At 43.5% G+C, this 15,295-nt stretch overlaps 1 protein-coding gene across 3 annotated transcripts in view; it reads right to left on the bottom strand.

The window, feature by feature from the left end:
• ARMC9 (armadillo repeat containing 9) overlaps nt 1-15,295 on the bottom strand; it is a 97,690-nt gene that overhangs the window by 11,441 nt on the left and 70,954 nt on the right. For 2 of the 3 annotated variants that reach the window (XM_019532869.1, XM_019532867.1), the window contains 4 exons: nt 9,283-9,387; nt 8,735-8,850; nt 3,574-3,698; nt 1,190-1,322 (listed from right to left, as the gene is read on the bottom strand). In XM_019532869.1, coding sequence (XP_019388414.1) covers nt 1,190-1,322; nt 3,574-3,698; nt 8,735-8,850; nt 9,283-9,387 — 479 coding nt within the window. The remainder of the gene's footprint in view (nt 1-1,189; nt 1,323-3,573; nt 3,699-8,734; nt 8,851-9,282; nt 9,388-15,295) is intronic. The other variant, XM_019532868.1, reaches the window with a different exon arrangement.

Below are 15,295 nucleotides of genomic sequence, written 5' to 3' on the forward strand. Positions count from 1 at the left end.
CCGCCTGTAAAGCCTATAGCCCCTAATGCTAACTGCCCAGTCATGGGACGACTCCTACCACGTTTCTGTTAGCCCTATGACATCTGGGTTTGAACTAGCTATTCTGAGGGCGAGTTCCTCCTGTTTATTTCCCATACTGCAAGCATTGGTATGTACTGGTGAGACAAGGAGGCATGACAGATCTGCACAGCCTCCTGAGCCAGCCTGAGTACATGGTGAAGAAGTAAGTCTCACTCACTGGTGTCCAAACCATGCACAGCTGCCCTCAAGTCTGGCCCAAGGCAGAGAGCCTGAGCATGGCACTGGGAAGTGCATTCAGAGCTCCTGCATATGTGACAGCTCGGTACATCCTTGCACTCTCACACCCTGTCCCTTCAGGTGTCTAGCTCCACCCATCCCATATATTCATCTGCTTCTGAGATGTTTCTGCTGCCCTTGTTTCAAAAATGGCACAAGGCAGTCATACATCTGATGAAACTGTAACGGCCTCCGTTAAAAGAAATAGGCTGGCAGTTACTAGCAAAGAAGTCTTCACATCCCAGAAAACGGCATCACAACTGGCAGAACAGGACACACCCCAGATAGAGAGCCCAAAATACTCTTTCTTCCCTAGCGATCCTTTCAGCCTGGAGCTGATGTACAATAATGGGAGAACATGCTTGGCTGCTGCCCATGCGGTACCTGCGCTCAGTGGATAAATCAGGGCCTCTGGTCAATGGGGCTGTCAGCTCAGTAGGTTTAAACACTCTCAATCCACTTTAGTATTTAAATTCTTTACCTCTTGCAATTTAATCCTTGTCACCTTCTTCCAATTCACCCAAGCTCTTGTTTTCTACAATGAAAGATGTCTTCACGGGGCTCAGCACAGTAAATCGCCTGAGGAAGCCACCTGGGTATTTTATTCGCAGGTGACAGTGCTGTGCTTCCATGTGATGTTCATTAATAAGATCTTGCCTTAGATTTCTTCTCTTCTGGCACAGATTTTTTTAAAAAATTGAACAGATGCCACTTGTAATGCTCAGACTATTTTGTTTGGCAAGCGTTATCCCAGCGGTGTCACACCACACTACATCATACAGCAGATGACTTCACAGGCTGTCTTTACAGCAGCATGGAATTAGCTGCTAAACACCCCTCTCCACCCCGCAACTCCTTCCCTGTTCCAGATGACCACGTGTCTAAGTCGTACCTGTGTGGCTGCCCGTTTACTTTGTCCTGGGTGAAATCAGTGGATTGGACAGACAGGATTTCAGTAGCTCTTAAGGCGTGTGGCTCCATTCTGAGACTGGATGAGAATATCTTGGATGATTCGATTTCAATTGCTGTGGGAAAAGAATGGGTGTTTCAATGCAGGGGGATCTCTGTGAAGAACACCGAAAAAAGTGTATCGTAGCTGCTATCAGAATGGCACTGAGCAGGTGCCAATGAGGTACCCAAGACAGACCCTTAGAGCAGCACTGGGTGCACACCAAACAATGGCTATGCTGTATTTCTTCAGGTGGAAGCCCACGCACAGGGAAACTCTGGGGCAGGAAGGGAAGGTAGACCCCCATGTGAAAAGTTGAGGACTTCTAGGTCAAGAAAGAGGGCAAAGACCTATGCTTCCTTGTGATGCTGAGTTACTCTGACCTAAATGGTTCACCAGCTTCATCCACCCCCTCCTTCTTGGTCAATCGCTGCCCACTTTGTGACCCTGCTGTGTCGAACCTGACTCTGGACTGTTCATGACGGAGCTGGAAAATGGCCTAATCTAAAAGGTTCCCCATTTCCATCATGGTACAAGAACAGCAAGGCCAAGGTTTGAACTCCTCTAAGTCTATGCGACATATTTCAGAATGGGATTCTTTTCCTGGGAAGAAAGAGAGGTCCTAGAGGGAATACAATGATCACTGCATTGCTCTCTGAGCTGTTCTTTCTTCACTGTAGCATTTGGGAAAGTGTCACAGGAGAGGAAGAAGTGTTTTGTAGAGTAAATTCCCCACCCCCCCGTGAACTGCTCCACAGTGTCACTAGCCAGGATTGGCTGCTGATTTTCCACCCCACTGGTGGGTATGTTTTAATGCCGAGATACTGGCTAAATACAACATTTACAAGGCATTGCTGTGCTCCCTCAGCTTTTAAAATATAAGGAATTATTTTTCAGTCTCTGCATCCAATGGTGGATTTCTTCACACCACACATTTTTAAGTAGCAAAGAGCAGTGGTTTCAATGTCTGATTTGCTTAATCCCCTTTATGAAGTTTGAAAATTTAAAACCCTGGCTTTCCTGCCAACTCAGTGGGCTTCCTATTGACTTGTATCTTTTGTTCAGAGCTGCTGCATCTGGCCAGCTAGTGTCTCTGTCAAATACTTTAGTCATATTCCTATTCCTATGTGAAACCTGAGGCTTAAATGGCACTGCTCTCATTATGATAGAATATATGGAGAGCTCAAATAGGTCTCTCGAACTGGAGCTTCATATGCTTCAAATGTACCCCCTTTGGTTTAGCTATTATAGATCAGCTCAGAGCATTATGCAAGCAGATTCTTGTCTGGGAAACCTTGGTTGGTTTTTGCAGAATCCCTTTCATTTCCTCTCGGAAATTTAAAAAGATGCCTTGTCTTCACTGATTCAAAGCATATTTGGGCTTTTTAATAATTCTGCACTGGAAAGTTTCAAGAGCCTTTAAAGTGAAATTCCAGCAAATTTGACTGAGTGCCCTACCTTGACCTCTAGACTGTATCCCCACAAATAAGCTGGGACCTTACTCCCCTGGTCCTTGAGCTCCCTGTCCCTCCCTTTGGCAAATGGCTTGGAAATACAGTATTTCAGAATCATTTCAATTTTACTTCACATTTCTGCAGTGATACAGGGGTTTGTGTTGATTCCAGTAAAAGGGCAGAGAAAGGATCTCTAGCATCTCCCAGGGTCTCTCAAGTGATGCCAACCAAGGATGGCATGGGCAATGGATTAGAAGTCTAGGGCCACACTTAAGGGGATACACTGTCCTCTCCCCCAAACTTTTATTATTGCCTTGTCTGTAACCTCTTTTCCCCAGCGCATCAGTAGGATTAATTAAAATCAGTCCTTCATTTTTGTTGTAGCTGAACCACTGAACAGATGACAACAGATGCTAACAGGTACCAACAGATAAGGCCTTGTTTAGATCCGCCCAGGGGTCTATTTGGTCAAGAAAGTAGCACTGCCGTGCTGGAAACTGAAGGCCCTGCAAGCTGCAGTTCTTTTGCTGGGCGGGGACGGAGGGAGTTGCTCAGTGGTTGAGAGCAAGTTTTGTATGTGTGAGGCCCTGGTTTCAAACCTTGGCACCTCTGCTTAGATCAAGAGAGAGTATGCGTGCTGGGATTTGCAGACCATGGTGTCATTCAGCTCCATAGGTGCTTGTTAGTTGTCCAGGGTGTCATTCTGCTGGGGCCTTGTGGTCTCTCTCTCTGCACCAAACAAGTCAGCTGCAGACCACACTGTAAAACTCCAACTCACCCCCGGGGTGCCCCCTTCTCCAAATGCCCACCCCATCCTCCACCCGCCCAGATTGTTAGGAACAATTAACCGCAGCATTCCCAGCCCATCCTTACATGAAGAAGAAATACAGAAGTCAGAAGTGTTGGACCTGCTCCCACTACGGGTGGGAGGATGACAGCTCTGCAGAGTCTGGAGTTTGCCGTCCCTGCCATGGGAAGGAATGGCATCATTTTCTGGCCTGGAGGAGAAATGAGAACGCAGGGTGATGAATACTTCCAGCCTAAAAGAGCTGCCTGAATATCACCATCTCATTTCCTGTAACGGTCCTGAAGAAATATAAAGGCATATTTTATGCTGTGAGCTAGTGCTAAAGCCATAATTTAACTACATGACTGTAACAGTTTTGACTGCAGCTCTCCAACCCAGCTGATGTGAGATGTATTTGAAATTAACATTTTTTCCTAGTGTAATAAATAGCTTGGGAAGGAAACCGTAATGCCTGACAGTTTGGAGAGATGAAATCCCAGCAGACCCTTAAACCAGAAACAATGCTGGTGAGTCTACCAGGTCTCAGGGGCATACGAATATTACTGGGGTTCCACAAAACAGGGATTTCAAAGCACAGCAGAGTATTTTAACTCAATTGCTACAGAACTGGATCTGCTGGCTTCATGGACAGGGGGCTGTCTGTTAGCAGTGAAGCGTTTCTGAAGGACAAGAGAGAGCAAATGACTTAGTAAATCAAATGGGGTAACAGAGGCCAGTGGGGGTCAGATGAGAAGTCAGGGGAGGTTAGACAGAAGTTGCTTTGAGATGAGTTTCGCTTAACAGTCGTGCCCAGATCAGGCAAAGGCAACTCGGACGCTTCTCGGCAGAAAACTGTTCTCCAAAGAGTCAGGTTCTAAGGGGATATCTAGTCCAGGGGCTCTCAACCGGTTTTGGACCATTTGTAAACATTGATGACCAGTCCCAACCCATTGCCTCTCACTCCCGCCCCACTGGCCCCTACCCCCAGTGTGTGGGGCAAAAGGCAGGTGTTTGGGGGGAGGGAGGGTGGTGCATAGGGTGCCCCAAGCAGCCCCTTGCAGGCTGGAGCTCTGCCAACCTACAAGGGAAAAGCCACGGCTTCCCACACTTTTCTCCTTTAAAGAAGAATCTATTTTTAAAGTTTGTTGATCCATTTTTAAAGTTTGTTCACAATCCTTTCATATATTATTGCAACCCACTTTTGGGTTTTAACCCATGGGTTGAGAAACACTGAGCTGGAGGGACTTCCTATCCCTCCTGAGTGATCTCACCAAATGGGAAGGTCTCTGGTGCTCTGTGCCAGCTTTCCTTGCTACAATAGCTCTATGTAGTACACCCAAGGCCTGTCGATACAAGGAGGCCCCTTCTCCCCACAAATTCTTCTGAGTTAATGAATACCTTGTCTACACAGAGAGGTTACGGGAAAGTAGCTTGGATGCCGTTTACCATGTAACAGTTATTACATAGTAGATCTCCCTGCGGACACTAAAGGACCCTTTTGCAGGTACAGTGAATCCACTTCTCGTGCAGAACAGCTATTCAGCCACAGCATTTCTGCCCGCCCCAATGCAGGCTTCTGTCTCTGTGCAGAAAAGCCCTTGCTGTGTGGATTGAAAGTGGATTCATTAAACCTCGTTAAACGCCTTCATGAAGAATCAAAACAAAATTAAGGCTACTTGAATTCTGAATGGGAGCATCCACACAGGGTGCCACACAGGTATCATTAAATTGCTACCTTTAGTGTGTTTGGATTCACCTTCCTGAGTGTCCCCATATAGACAAGCCAGACAATGTGATGAGACACGGTCAGTACTTTTCCTAAATAAATCAAGCCAAAGGCAGGGCAAAGCTGCCCCTTACAGACTAACAAATGCAGCTGAAGCCTTCGCTTCAAATCTGGATCACTAGATCAGTTTGACTGCCTTGAAATTGCTTACTACAGTTATCAAGACGTAGCCTCTATTAAATCTTGTTCTTTTCTCTGGTTAAAGAATTTCCTGATCTAGATAATCTAGCTGTTGCCTTTGTACTGCAGCAGCTTTCCTGCATATAGAAGCTACCTACAGAGGGTTTCACTGTATGAAAGTCTCATTTTTTGCGGTGACTTTGCACTTTCCTATCTTAAATGTGGCCCAACTGGCTGGAGGGCCGCACCCAGAGGGTGGTAGTGGATGGGTCCTTCTCATGGGGAGGTTTAGGCTAGATATCAGGAGGCATGACTTCACGGTCAGGGCGGCTAGGAACTGGAACCAACTTCCAAGAGAAGTGGTGCTGGCTCCTACCCTGGGGGTGTTTAAGAGGAGGTTAGATGAACATCTTGCTGGGGTCATTTGACCCCAGCATCCTTTCCTGCCATGGCAGGGGGTCGGACTAGATGATCTGCTCAGGTCCCTTCCAACCCTAGAAACTATGATGGGCATTCACTTCACGCTGACTGTACCATCTTACTGAATTAGTTCAAATTAGCCGTTACAACATTTTTTTAAATCAGTAAAATTAACGGACTGTTAAATTCTGGTTTGGACGCAACAATGTGTAGTGATTGCGTTGCATCATCAAAGGACACGTGTCCATCAAACCAAGTTACTGGGACTGCTACAAAGGTGCAAGGAGCACATTTTAACATGTCTCCAGTGGGATGCTGACACTTGTCTCATTTGGTGATGATGGTGACTGAGTTACAAGAGGCTTGAACTGTGATTTGGCCGGATCATGGTTTGGAGTCAACATCATGCAAAGAAACTTGGAAGCTCCAACGAAGGCTTTATCAGTTCTAGTATGCTACGAGTGTGGACAGCAGTACCATACATGAGTTATCTAATCCCATCCAGAAAAAGACGCAGTCTATAAGTGCACAGGAGAGCCAGGGTCTACTGTCAGCTTTGCCACATTGGAAAAGTGAATCCATTTTGATGTGCTGCAACTTCCTTATCTATACAGCAGGCTGGAAATCCATCGTTGCCTCAGTAGAATTTGAGATATAAAGGTAAACGCTACTAACCATGTACTATAAAATGCTACTCTGATTAGAGACCCCTTGAGAATGAACCCGGGCTTGCTAGCCTGCAGCCAGGTGCAGACACTGCAGAGGAAAGGGAGTTGCTGGACACAGATAATAGCCTTGACCTGAAGTAAAGGAGCTTCGAGCTCAGGTTCAGCAGCACAGTAGGAAGGCTGCATTGTCTGTGGTTCTTCTGGGAAAGAAAGTGAAAGAAAACTAGTAATGAAATGATGCTTATGTTACTGAGAGCAGCCTGCATTATCGCTAGGGCTGCTCCTCTCTTCACAAATACAGAAAGATAGTTTGCCAACATTTGGGATTTTGAAATGGAAAAACTGACTTTTGAAGAAACATTTTTACCATATGCTTTAAATACTGGACCCCCATTATGTGATGAAGAGGAATGAGATTCTACAGTTACATCTAAGCCATTTCCTTCATCAGTTAACAAAGAATAGTATATGGGGGAGAAAGCAGGACTTTGCAAGGTAAGCTCTGCTCCGAGCTACCCACACACATTGCTAAGGTCACAACGTGGGTCTGATTTACATATCACACAGTTCCTACATCCTGACAAGGTGAAAATGTTATTCACTCAGAAACAGACTTAGTCGAGCTTATTGTTAATGCCCTTGTAGATACACAATAAACACTGCCTTTGCTTTTATGTCTTCTTCTGAAAGTCTGCATAGAAGTTATTATACAAAACAGTCACATTAAACTCAAGTACCATGGGGTTAACTACACAGGAAAAAATGCCATTTTTCTAACAAGTAATTTTGCTCTTAAGGTCTCGTATTTGGTGCACTCAAAGATACTGCATGTACACCAGTGGCTTAATAAGAGGCATTCTTCACAGCAGCTAAAATGGAATGAAACACTTTCTGAATGTGGGAACTTGCTTACCATTTTATACAACCAATATTGCTCCTTAAGCAAACCTATGAGCCTAGAAGCTGTAATAGCAGCTTTACAAGAAATGATCACAACTTGGCTGCAAATGTTTCCAGCTATTTTTACAAGTAAAACCGATGATCGTGGTTAATGAGTTATGTTCTCTGCCTGGATCAGCTGGTTTGCTTGGTACATTTCACAACACCTTGTGCTGAAAGTTTCAGTGTTTATCCACTCCAAGTTAATTTCCCCTGATGTTTGCCTGGTCTTCCACACTATAGCATTCATACTATTGCACAGAAATGTGTGTTTCACGTAATGGAAAAATGTGATTATAAAAACAATAAACTAGCAGGGGTGACTTAGAAGCAATATAAAAACTCAGAATTACTTTTTACTTGTTTTTTAAAGGATGCTGAAATGTCAGCTTGTCTGGGCTCCATTTAAAGATTTATTTTTTCAAATATTTTTAAAAAAGTTTTGATGATCTTGTGGCTTTTGAAGCACCATACTGCACTGTTTTAAAGAACAGATGCTAGATCCTCATTTAAAAAGCACATGCAGAACATGACATTTTTGAGACAGGGCATAACACTGTAACATAGTTTCATGGCCCAGAAAAAAAAGGGCTAATCTTTGACTTCTTGTTGGGCAAAATGACAATGCCAGAATGCTATCATGGGTAAAAAGAAATCCCATCTTGAGCAAACTGAGTATGGCTTACTTTCTCTAAAAGCAATTCAATAATACATGCAATGAACTTCATGGCCCAGATAAACTTTTAGATCCAACTACAAGCAAATATCTTACCACTGACCTCAGCTACACCGGCTTATGTGACCAGGCTCTCTTTGATCAGACTCCTTTTACGCCTTATCTTACACATGTTGTGCAGGTCTCATGTCTGTAACTGTTGTCTTCCTTCATTTCCCTTCTAATTTAGTTCATGCAAGGGCAGCAACTATCCCTAGAGATCACATTTTCTGGCTTACTGCATGGCAGATTCACTGACATTTCACCCATGCGGGAACTCACCCACAAAAACGCAGTAAAAGATGGGCAATATGGACACACCAACATTACTGCAAGATGAAACAAAATCAATCTATAAGCTTTCACCCCATTATTTCAACATAGGCCAAAGGACCATCCTTCTGATTGCTGTTTCCTTCCCTTTCTTTTTCAAACGTCCATTACTTAAGGTTAGAGATCTTTAAAGAATGACAATGGCAATGTGCTTTCCAGTATGTAGGCTTTATTTTTCATGCATTAGAGTTACAGTGTTTTAGTGTAAAATTCAAAGTTAAGGGAAAAAACAAATCCACCTTCATGCCTCATTTCCCCAGACTTACGTTGGATACACAGCCCTGTGACAGCCCGGTGTGACTGGTCTCTGCAGAGGCTCGTCTATACTCTGATGGACACCAGGGAACAGTTTCTTCTTTACTTTGGGTGTATAGGTCATTATCTAATACACAGAAGGGAGAGAGGAAGAGAGGAGAAAAAGGAAAATAGGGAACTAGGGTCATTGGGACTGATAGATGAATACTGTCCTAATACCACTAAACTGAAATGCCTTGATTCACAGAAGATCTATACCATGGATCTTCATTTCGTTGTACCATAGTGCTCTCTTTCTGTTCCCAGCTGGCCCTGCAAAGACGCACCTTTCCCAGGCTCATCTTACTTCTGCAGGTTAGACATTCTTAAGTAGATAGCAATGGATTGGGGCTGGCTAGGCAGAGAGTTAAGGCTCAGCCAACATTTTAAGTAGAGAACAGAAGCAGGCATCCATTCTAATTTAGCCTCTGAATTTCCAAAGCAGATGGAAAAGTAGAAATTAAATACTTAATAATCAAATGAAGTTGATGATTTTAGAAGCCCCATGAGGGGTACTTACTCCCAAATATTCAGTCGTCAGCAGCTTCTCTCCTGACAGCTCTCCCAGCTGAGGTTGTAAGACCTCATTTTTGTCCAAGTCGGCCTCCATTGTGTCATGGTCCTCCTGTTACAACACCACACCTTGATTATTTGAATCCAGACTCTAAGGAGGGTGTTGATTTCAAGTGAGAGCATTTAATCTCCATCCCAGCACTCATCAGATGATATACAATAAACAACTCTAACCACTAAGGCTACCTATATAATTTATATGAAAAAGGCACAACACATTATGAATGTACACACACACACTTGAATAAACTTTGAATACAATGAAAAATAGGTACAAATAATCTCTCTCAGCCATCCCTTACCACTAATCAGGCTTTGGGAAAAATACATTAAAAAACCCTGCCCTGCTACACAGCATCAAAGGTACTGTAATTTCAGGGTCAGTCTCCCTTGCATCTTCACCGTTGAGGAGCCTATAGAAGCTCAAGTCCCAACAATAACAGAAAGGTTTTTGATTACTCTTATTAGCATTGATGTACGTTCTCTCTCTTTGTTGCCTGCCAGCTGAAAGCAATGTCGTGGGACTGAAGGGTTGATGGCAGCCCAGTAGGAAAAGGAGGTCTGTGAGATTGATAGCTCATGATGGAAGAAAGATTCTCCATCCGTTATGAGAGGTTGTGGTGGACTTTTGGTGGGGAAAGAGGACAGAGGTTAACACTATGCTTCTGCTGTACATAACCAAATCAAAAAGCATGTCCAGGGTTTGGAAGATGGGGCTGAGGCTGACCCCTTCACAAGACCCTGCCAGGGGTGAGTTTACAATAACTTTTGACAGCAAGGGATTTGATTTCGCCCCCTTTCTGATCTGGTTCTCTGGTGGGTATTCTAGCCACAAGGGGTGAAAGTAAATGCTGAAACAACCATCACACTTTCTAAAGAAGGGTTCATCTCTAAAGAGTTAATACATGATCAAAAGCTCTTGTAAGTATATATCACAGGTATGAACCAGTATCAATAGAATAATTTGTGGATCATCCACGGAGACTGGACACTGTCTTTCCTGGGGACAGCACCTTGGCCCTGTGGGATAGCGTCCCAGTGACTATGAGAGCCCTGGTAGGGCTGTGCAAGATTAAAAGTGGTCAACTTGTTCTCCAGGTTGGTACATGGACACGCTTACAAACTAGCCAAGTAACAGAGGTGAATTACAGAACCGCAACAAAGCTGTCATTCCAGTGAATGAAATGACAGATGGATGTGAGGAGGGCAGCTAAATCAACACCTGAGGGCACAAGGATTCAGTTAGATGCTATATGAAGTTATAACAGACTAACCATAAATTAAAACATTCTGTCTGCTTTACCTTCACCTGCTTAGCACCTATGAAATATTTTAAACAAAATAATCGTTGCTCTCCTCTGGCTGGTTTGTTGCTTCCTAGTGCTGCTTGTGCTTACAAAAATATTCTCTGGCATAAAAACCCTGCTGTGATTTTTTTTTTTTTCCAGTCGGGAAATTAAGAACGCTCCTGTTAAGTTAGTTGCCTAGGATATGATCCATCATGCAATCACTTTCCATTAAGTGAGCTCAGTCCTCAATCACTTTCCTCCCTTAATGAGCCTCCCTCAAAACATTTTTAGCAAAAGGACAGACACTGACATTTCTCTTGACAAACTGAAGAAATCAGTCTTTACACTTCTAAAAATGCTGCCTAATGCTGCTGTACAGAATGGCCGTCTATCCCAGTCGCTCGCTCGCTCTTTGCTATACTGCTCTGGGCATGTCCTTTCACAGCATCTGACCAAGTAAGCTTGGACTCATGTAGGCTTATGCTATATATCTCTGATTTTGCTACTCTATAAGATGTAAATCTCTCCTACCACCTGCTCTATTCTAAGACAGAGGAGAGGGCTATGTTTCAGTGGTGGGAGAGAGTGATTTCTGTCCTCTAAAGTCAAGATTTCTTAAGGTTAGGAGATTTAAACACATATCTTCTATTTGTTTTCAAAGAAGATACATAACATGTCTAAATCCCCTAGGTGAGAGGTGTCAAAAAGCCTCTCTATCCAGCCCACCACGCTACCAGAGAGCACTGGAAGTTGAGCCCTTTGCCTCGCTGGGCATGACTATTGCTGGACCTTGCACTCCTGCCACCCCTGTCCCTACCAGGCCCTGCACTCCCAGCATTGCTGGACCATGCATTGCCCCCATCCCCATTGTCATTGGACCCTGTGCTACCCTTGCTCCTGCCAAACCCCACACAGCCACCAAGGAACCCCATGCTGGCTCCACCACCACAGTGGCCACTGCAGCAGCCCACATGTCCTGGGTTGAATTTGGCCTACAAGGAGCCCCGTGGTCCAGATCTGGCTCAGGGCCCGAGGTGAGCTTGCCACCCCCGCCCCAGACTGCTTTGAAAATATTAAATATAGCATATCAAGCTCTCTGCAGTCCTTCTGGATGAAAGACATGACAGAGAAATCACTACTGGCTTTCATGGTATTTATCCTTTTTTAGGCTGCTTAAAATGCTGCAGCTAGTGACATGCCAGAAGTTAAACTGCACATTCATAACACTCTTTTCCGTTTCTTCCACTTGCTGCTTCTAGGCCTGACAACAGTTTGAATTCTGAAAACCCTTAAAGTTCTTCGCAGATTGGCTCCTTTCCCCATGTTCTCTACCTCTGCTAGCATTTAAGGTCCTCTGGCTGAGGTTTCTATGTCACCCTGCACACACAGGCTTGTGATCTGCTGGTCAAGTAGGCACCTTTAGACTTTGTTCCCTCGTTGCTGGGATCTTTCAGCTAATTTTGTACTGTCCAGTGTACCAAGTACGCGAGCCTGAATGTATCACTTGGACTGTTATCTGGAGTACCATCCTAACAGAAGCACTGTTGCTCCACAGCAAAAACATCACAAGGTTCACAGCACCACACAGCCCACACTGGAGCTCAGCATTGAAGGTGTTAATGGCTTGCCTAAGGTTAAGACTGAGCTCTTCTGATGTAGCCTCTAGCTGGGATGCTTTTTCACACCGGAGCTTACTGACTTTTATTGCCAGGTGCTGAGTGATAGATACCTGGATCAGAAGGCATCCCCATAAATGGCCATTATACCCTTATCTAATAAATCTCAAGTTTGTAAATTAGCTTGGAGTTAGAGCTTCCATATTACATATTTATGTCCACAGACAGCCTTTCAAAACTATCCAAACCCAATTAAAACCACATTTAAAGATTAAATATTGTAGATAGGTAAAGCTAATAAGAAAAGATAAGTAAAGGAATATTATTAAGGTGTAGCAAATGAAAGATATGTTCTGTGACAGCAAAGCCATGTCCTGAGCTTGGGGTCCTGGCTGTGTCAGCACACAACTCCACACAAATCTGCCCACAAAACTGGGTAGATAATGGGATGTATTTGGTAGCCAGGCTGGTCCCAGCCAAAAAGAGATGCAAAACTCTAGAACTAGTAGATAACGGAGTAGTTACCCCACACTGAGCTTCACACTGCACTGGCCAGCTTGCTAACAGTACCCAAGCAAGGTAGCTTAAAGCTGTGTAGATGTAACCCTAACGCCATTTTACTTCTGAATGAGAGCATTTACATGAGACTTTAATGCCTTTTAAGTTACATGGAAGAAACTTCATATTTTTAGTTCATTTAACATTCCTACACATATTTGCATTGACCAACTGGTAGATATTAAGTCAGATTTCCCCCCTCCCTCCATGCTGGAACAAGGTCCGTCTACTCTTAGCAGGGTTGTTTAGGCTTAAGAAGTCAGTATTGTGAGATATGCTAAAAGATGAGAGAGAATTTGGACTCATTTAAAATTAAATAATACAGATAAAATAGAAAATGGGAAGATTCATTGCAACAGGAGCACATAAGATCTGTGTATACCTTGCCTATGCATCTTTGCATAAACACACTGCTATAACGGAGTGAATAGGGAGGTGGTTTGGGGGTCTGTTTTTGTTCTTCCAGTCACTAGGTTATAAATATTTGCAAGCTAGTGACTAAAGTATTTTAATACTAGGCACCTACTGGAATATATGTTAATGAACAATCAAGATACAGATAACTTGAAATGCATCCACGTTGTGCAAACTTTTAAAGATCTTTCAACTGGCACTATATATATATATATTTCAATTTTCCCTTAAGCCAGCTTTCCAGATGGCTCTACGATCAGATATAGTCAGAGAACTCTACCTAACAAGAGAAAACAATTATGTTCCCCATTCCAGAAATACACAGGTCCTGATCTGTAAGGCAGAGAGTCAACAAATTGGTGGTTATTTGCATTACCAATAACCTTTGTGAAGCTAGTACATGATTTAGTTGTAATTTATTTCGGCTTATAATCTTCTATGCCATTGCTTTTAACCTTTTTTAGACTCAAGGCATCCATCAAGAGATCCAAGGCACCCCCCTCCATAAATGCTGGCTCTTAGCTTTCACTTATTTTGTGACTACGGAAATATAATAGAGCAATTATTTAGTTACAAAGAATCCAGAAAACCCACAACAGGTCAGAATGTTTCTGGCACTATGGATCCCTGTTGGAAATCCCTAGTTTGAACTCGTAAATCATGTGCACACCTAACAATGCTAATATTGCACAGCTCCTGCAATACCCTGGCTGAGAATTACTTTTCTAGATCAATTTGGTCATCAAACAACTGAGACTAGGCTTCCATTTGATAACAATAAAATTATAGTTATCCAGAGCCAAAGGGAGCCCTGCAATTAAGGCTAAGCTGAACCTTGATGCAAATTTTTAAAAAGCATCTATCAGAGTTCTTTCTTCTACGGAAAGGAAAAAAGGTCTTGAAAAACAAAAGTACATAAATTTCCATTTCAAATTGACCACCTCACCCTGGCCATTGCTACAACAGCGCACAGAGTGGCCTACAAGCTCTTTACACCACATGATGATTCAGTTGGAAAAGCACATCTCGGACGACTCCAAATCTAAACCCTGCTGTTGAGATTACTCAGCAGTGGGAACAAGGATTGGATGGGACGTTGAAAATTAACTCTCTCTTACTCCTGAAAATGACCTTAAGAGGTGCTCAACATCACTACAAAATAAAGGGCTCACCTTCCTGGAGGTCATCTCCTTGTCTCTGTACATCATGTCCTGAAGAAGAGATCTCAAACAGGGCACAATGTGTCCAAAAGCTGATCTAACATCTCTCCCAATTATACAGTTGATCCAGTAAAAGAAACAGCAACAAACCCCTGCTTCTAGCATATCTCTTGGACCATCCTGGCTACAACAACACTCCAGCCCCCCTGCACATCACAAGAGAATAAAGCCAGGTTCACAGCATCCCTCAGAAACCCAAATGCCAGACAGAAGGGGATGGTGTCATCTCTGAACCAAAAGTTCCAGAGTTTTGCATTTCTTTTTGTCAGAGACACGGGGAAGGTTTCACCATGCTATGTTTTCACAGCAGGCGTTAGGCAGTCATGGTTATAGAACCTCACATCCAATCAGAGGTGTGCCATGAAAAGGGATTTTTAAAACTTGCAAACACAGGGAACAATGTCAGGTAATCCAGGTTAGCTCCTGGCAGGCCCCTGCTGCACTACATCCAGTAATTTGGGAGCAGATAATAACTCAATTCTGGTTTTGTTTATAATTGGTTCATTGCATCTAGGAACAAAACGGTAGTGAGAGTTAATTGACATTCCTCCAAACATAGGCTTAAATATGGGGAAAGTGAGAGATGAAAATCAGTTTGCTGGTTTCAGTGTAGTCCCAGCAGACATGTGCTCATCACCATCTCATTAATCTATGTGATGGAAACTGGATAACTGAAACCCACTTATCTCAGGTATACAAGGCACTGCCAGGCAAAGGCCAGATCTTGTGAGATGTGCAAGTCAATGGGAGTTGAGGGTGAACAGCACCTTCTGGAGGGGACCTTTGTAATATTCCTCTGCCTTCATAATGCAGCAAATATACACATTCATTTGAGATGGACATTTAATTGTTACTGTGCAGTA

Source organism: Crocodylus porosus, unplaced genomic scaffold (genome assembly GCF_001723895.1).
Source record: "Crocodylus porosus isolate Cpor-Errol unplaced genomic scaffold, CroPor_comp1, whole genome shotgun sequence".
Classification (NCBI taxonomy): domain Eukaryota; kingdom Metazoa; phylum Chordata; order Crocodylia; family Crocodylidae; genus Crocodylus; species Crocodylus porosus.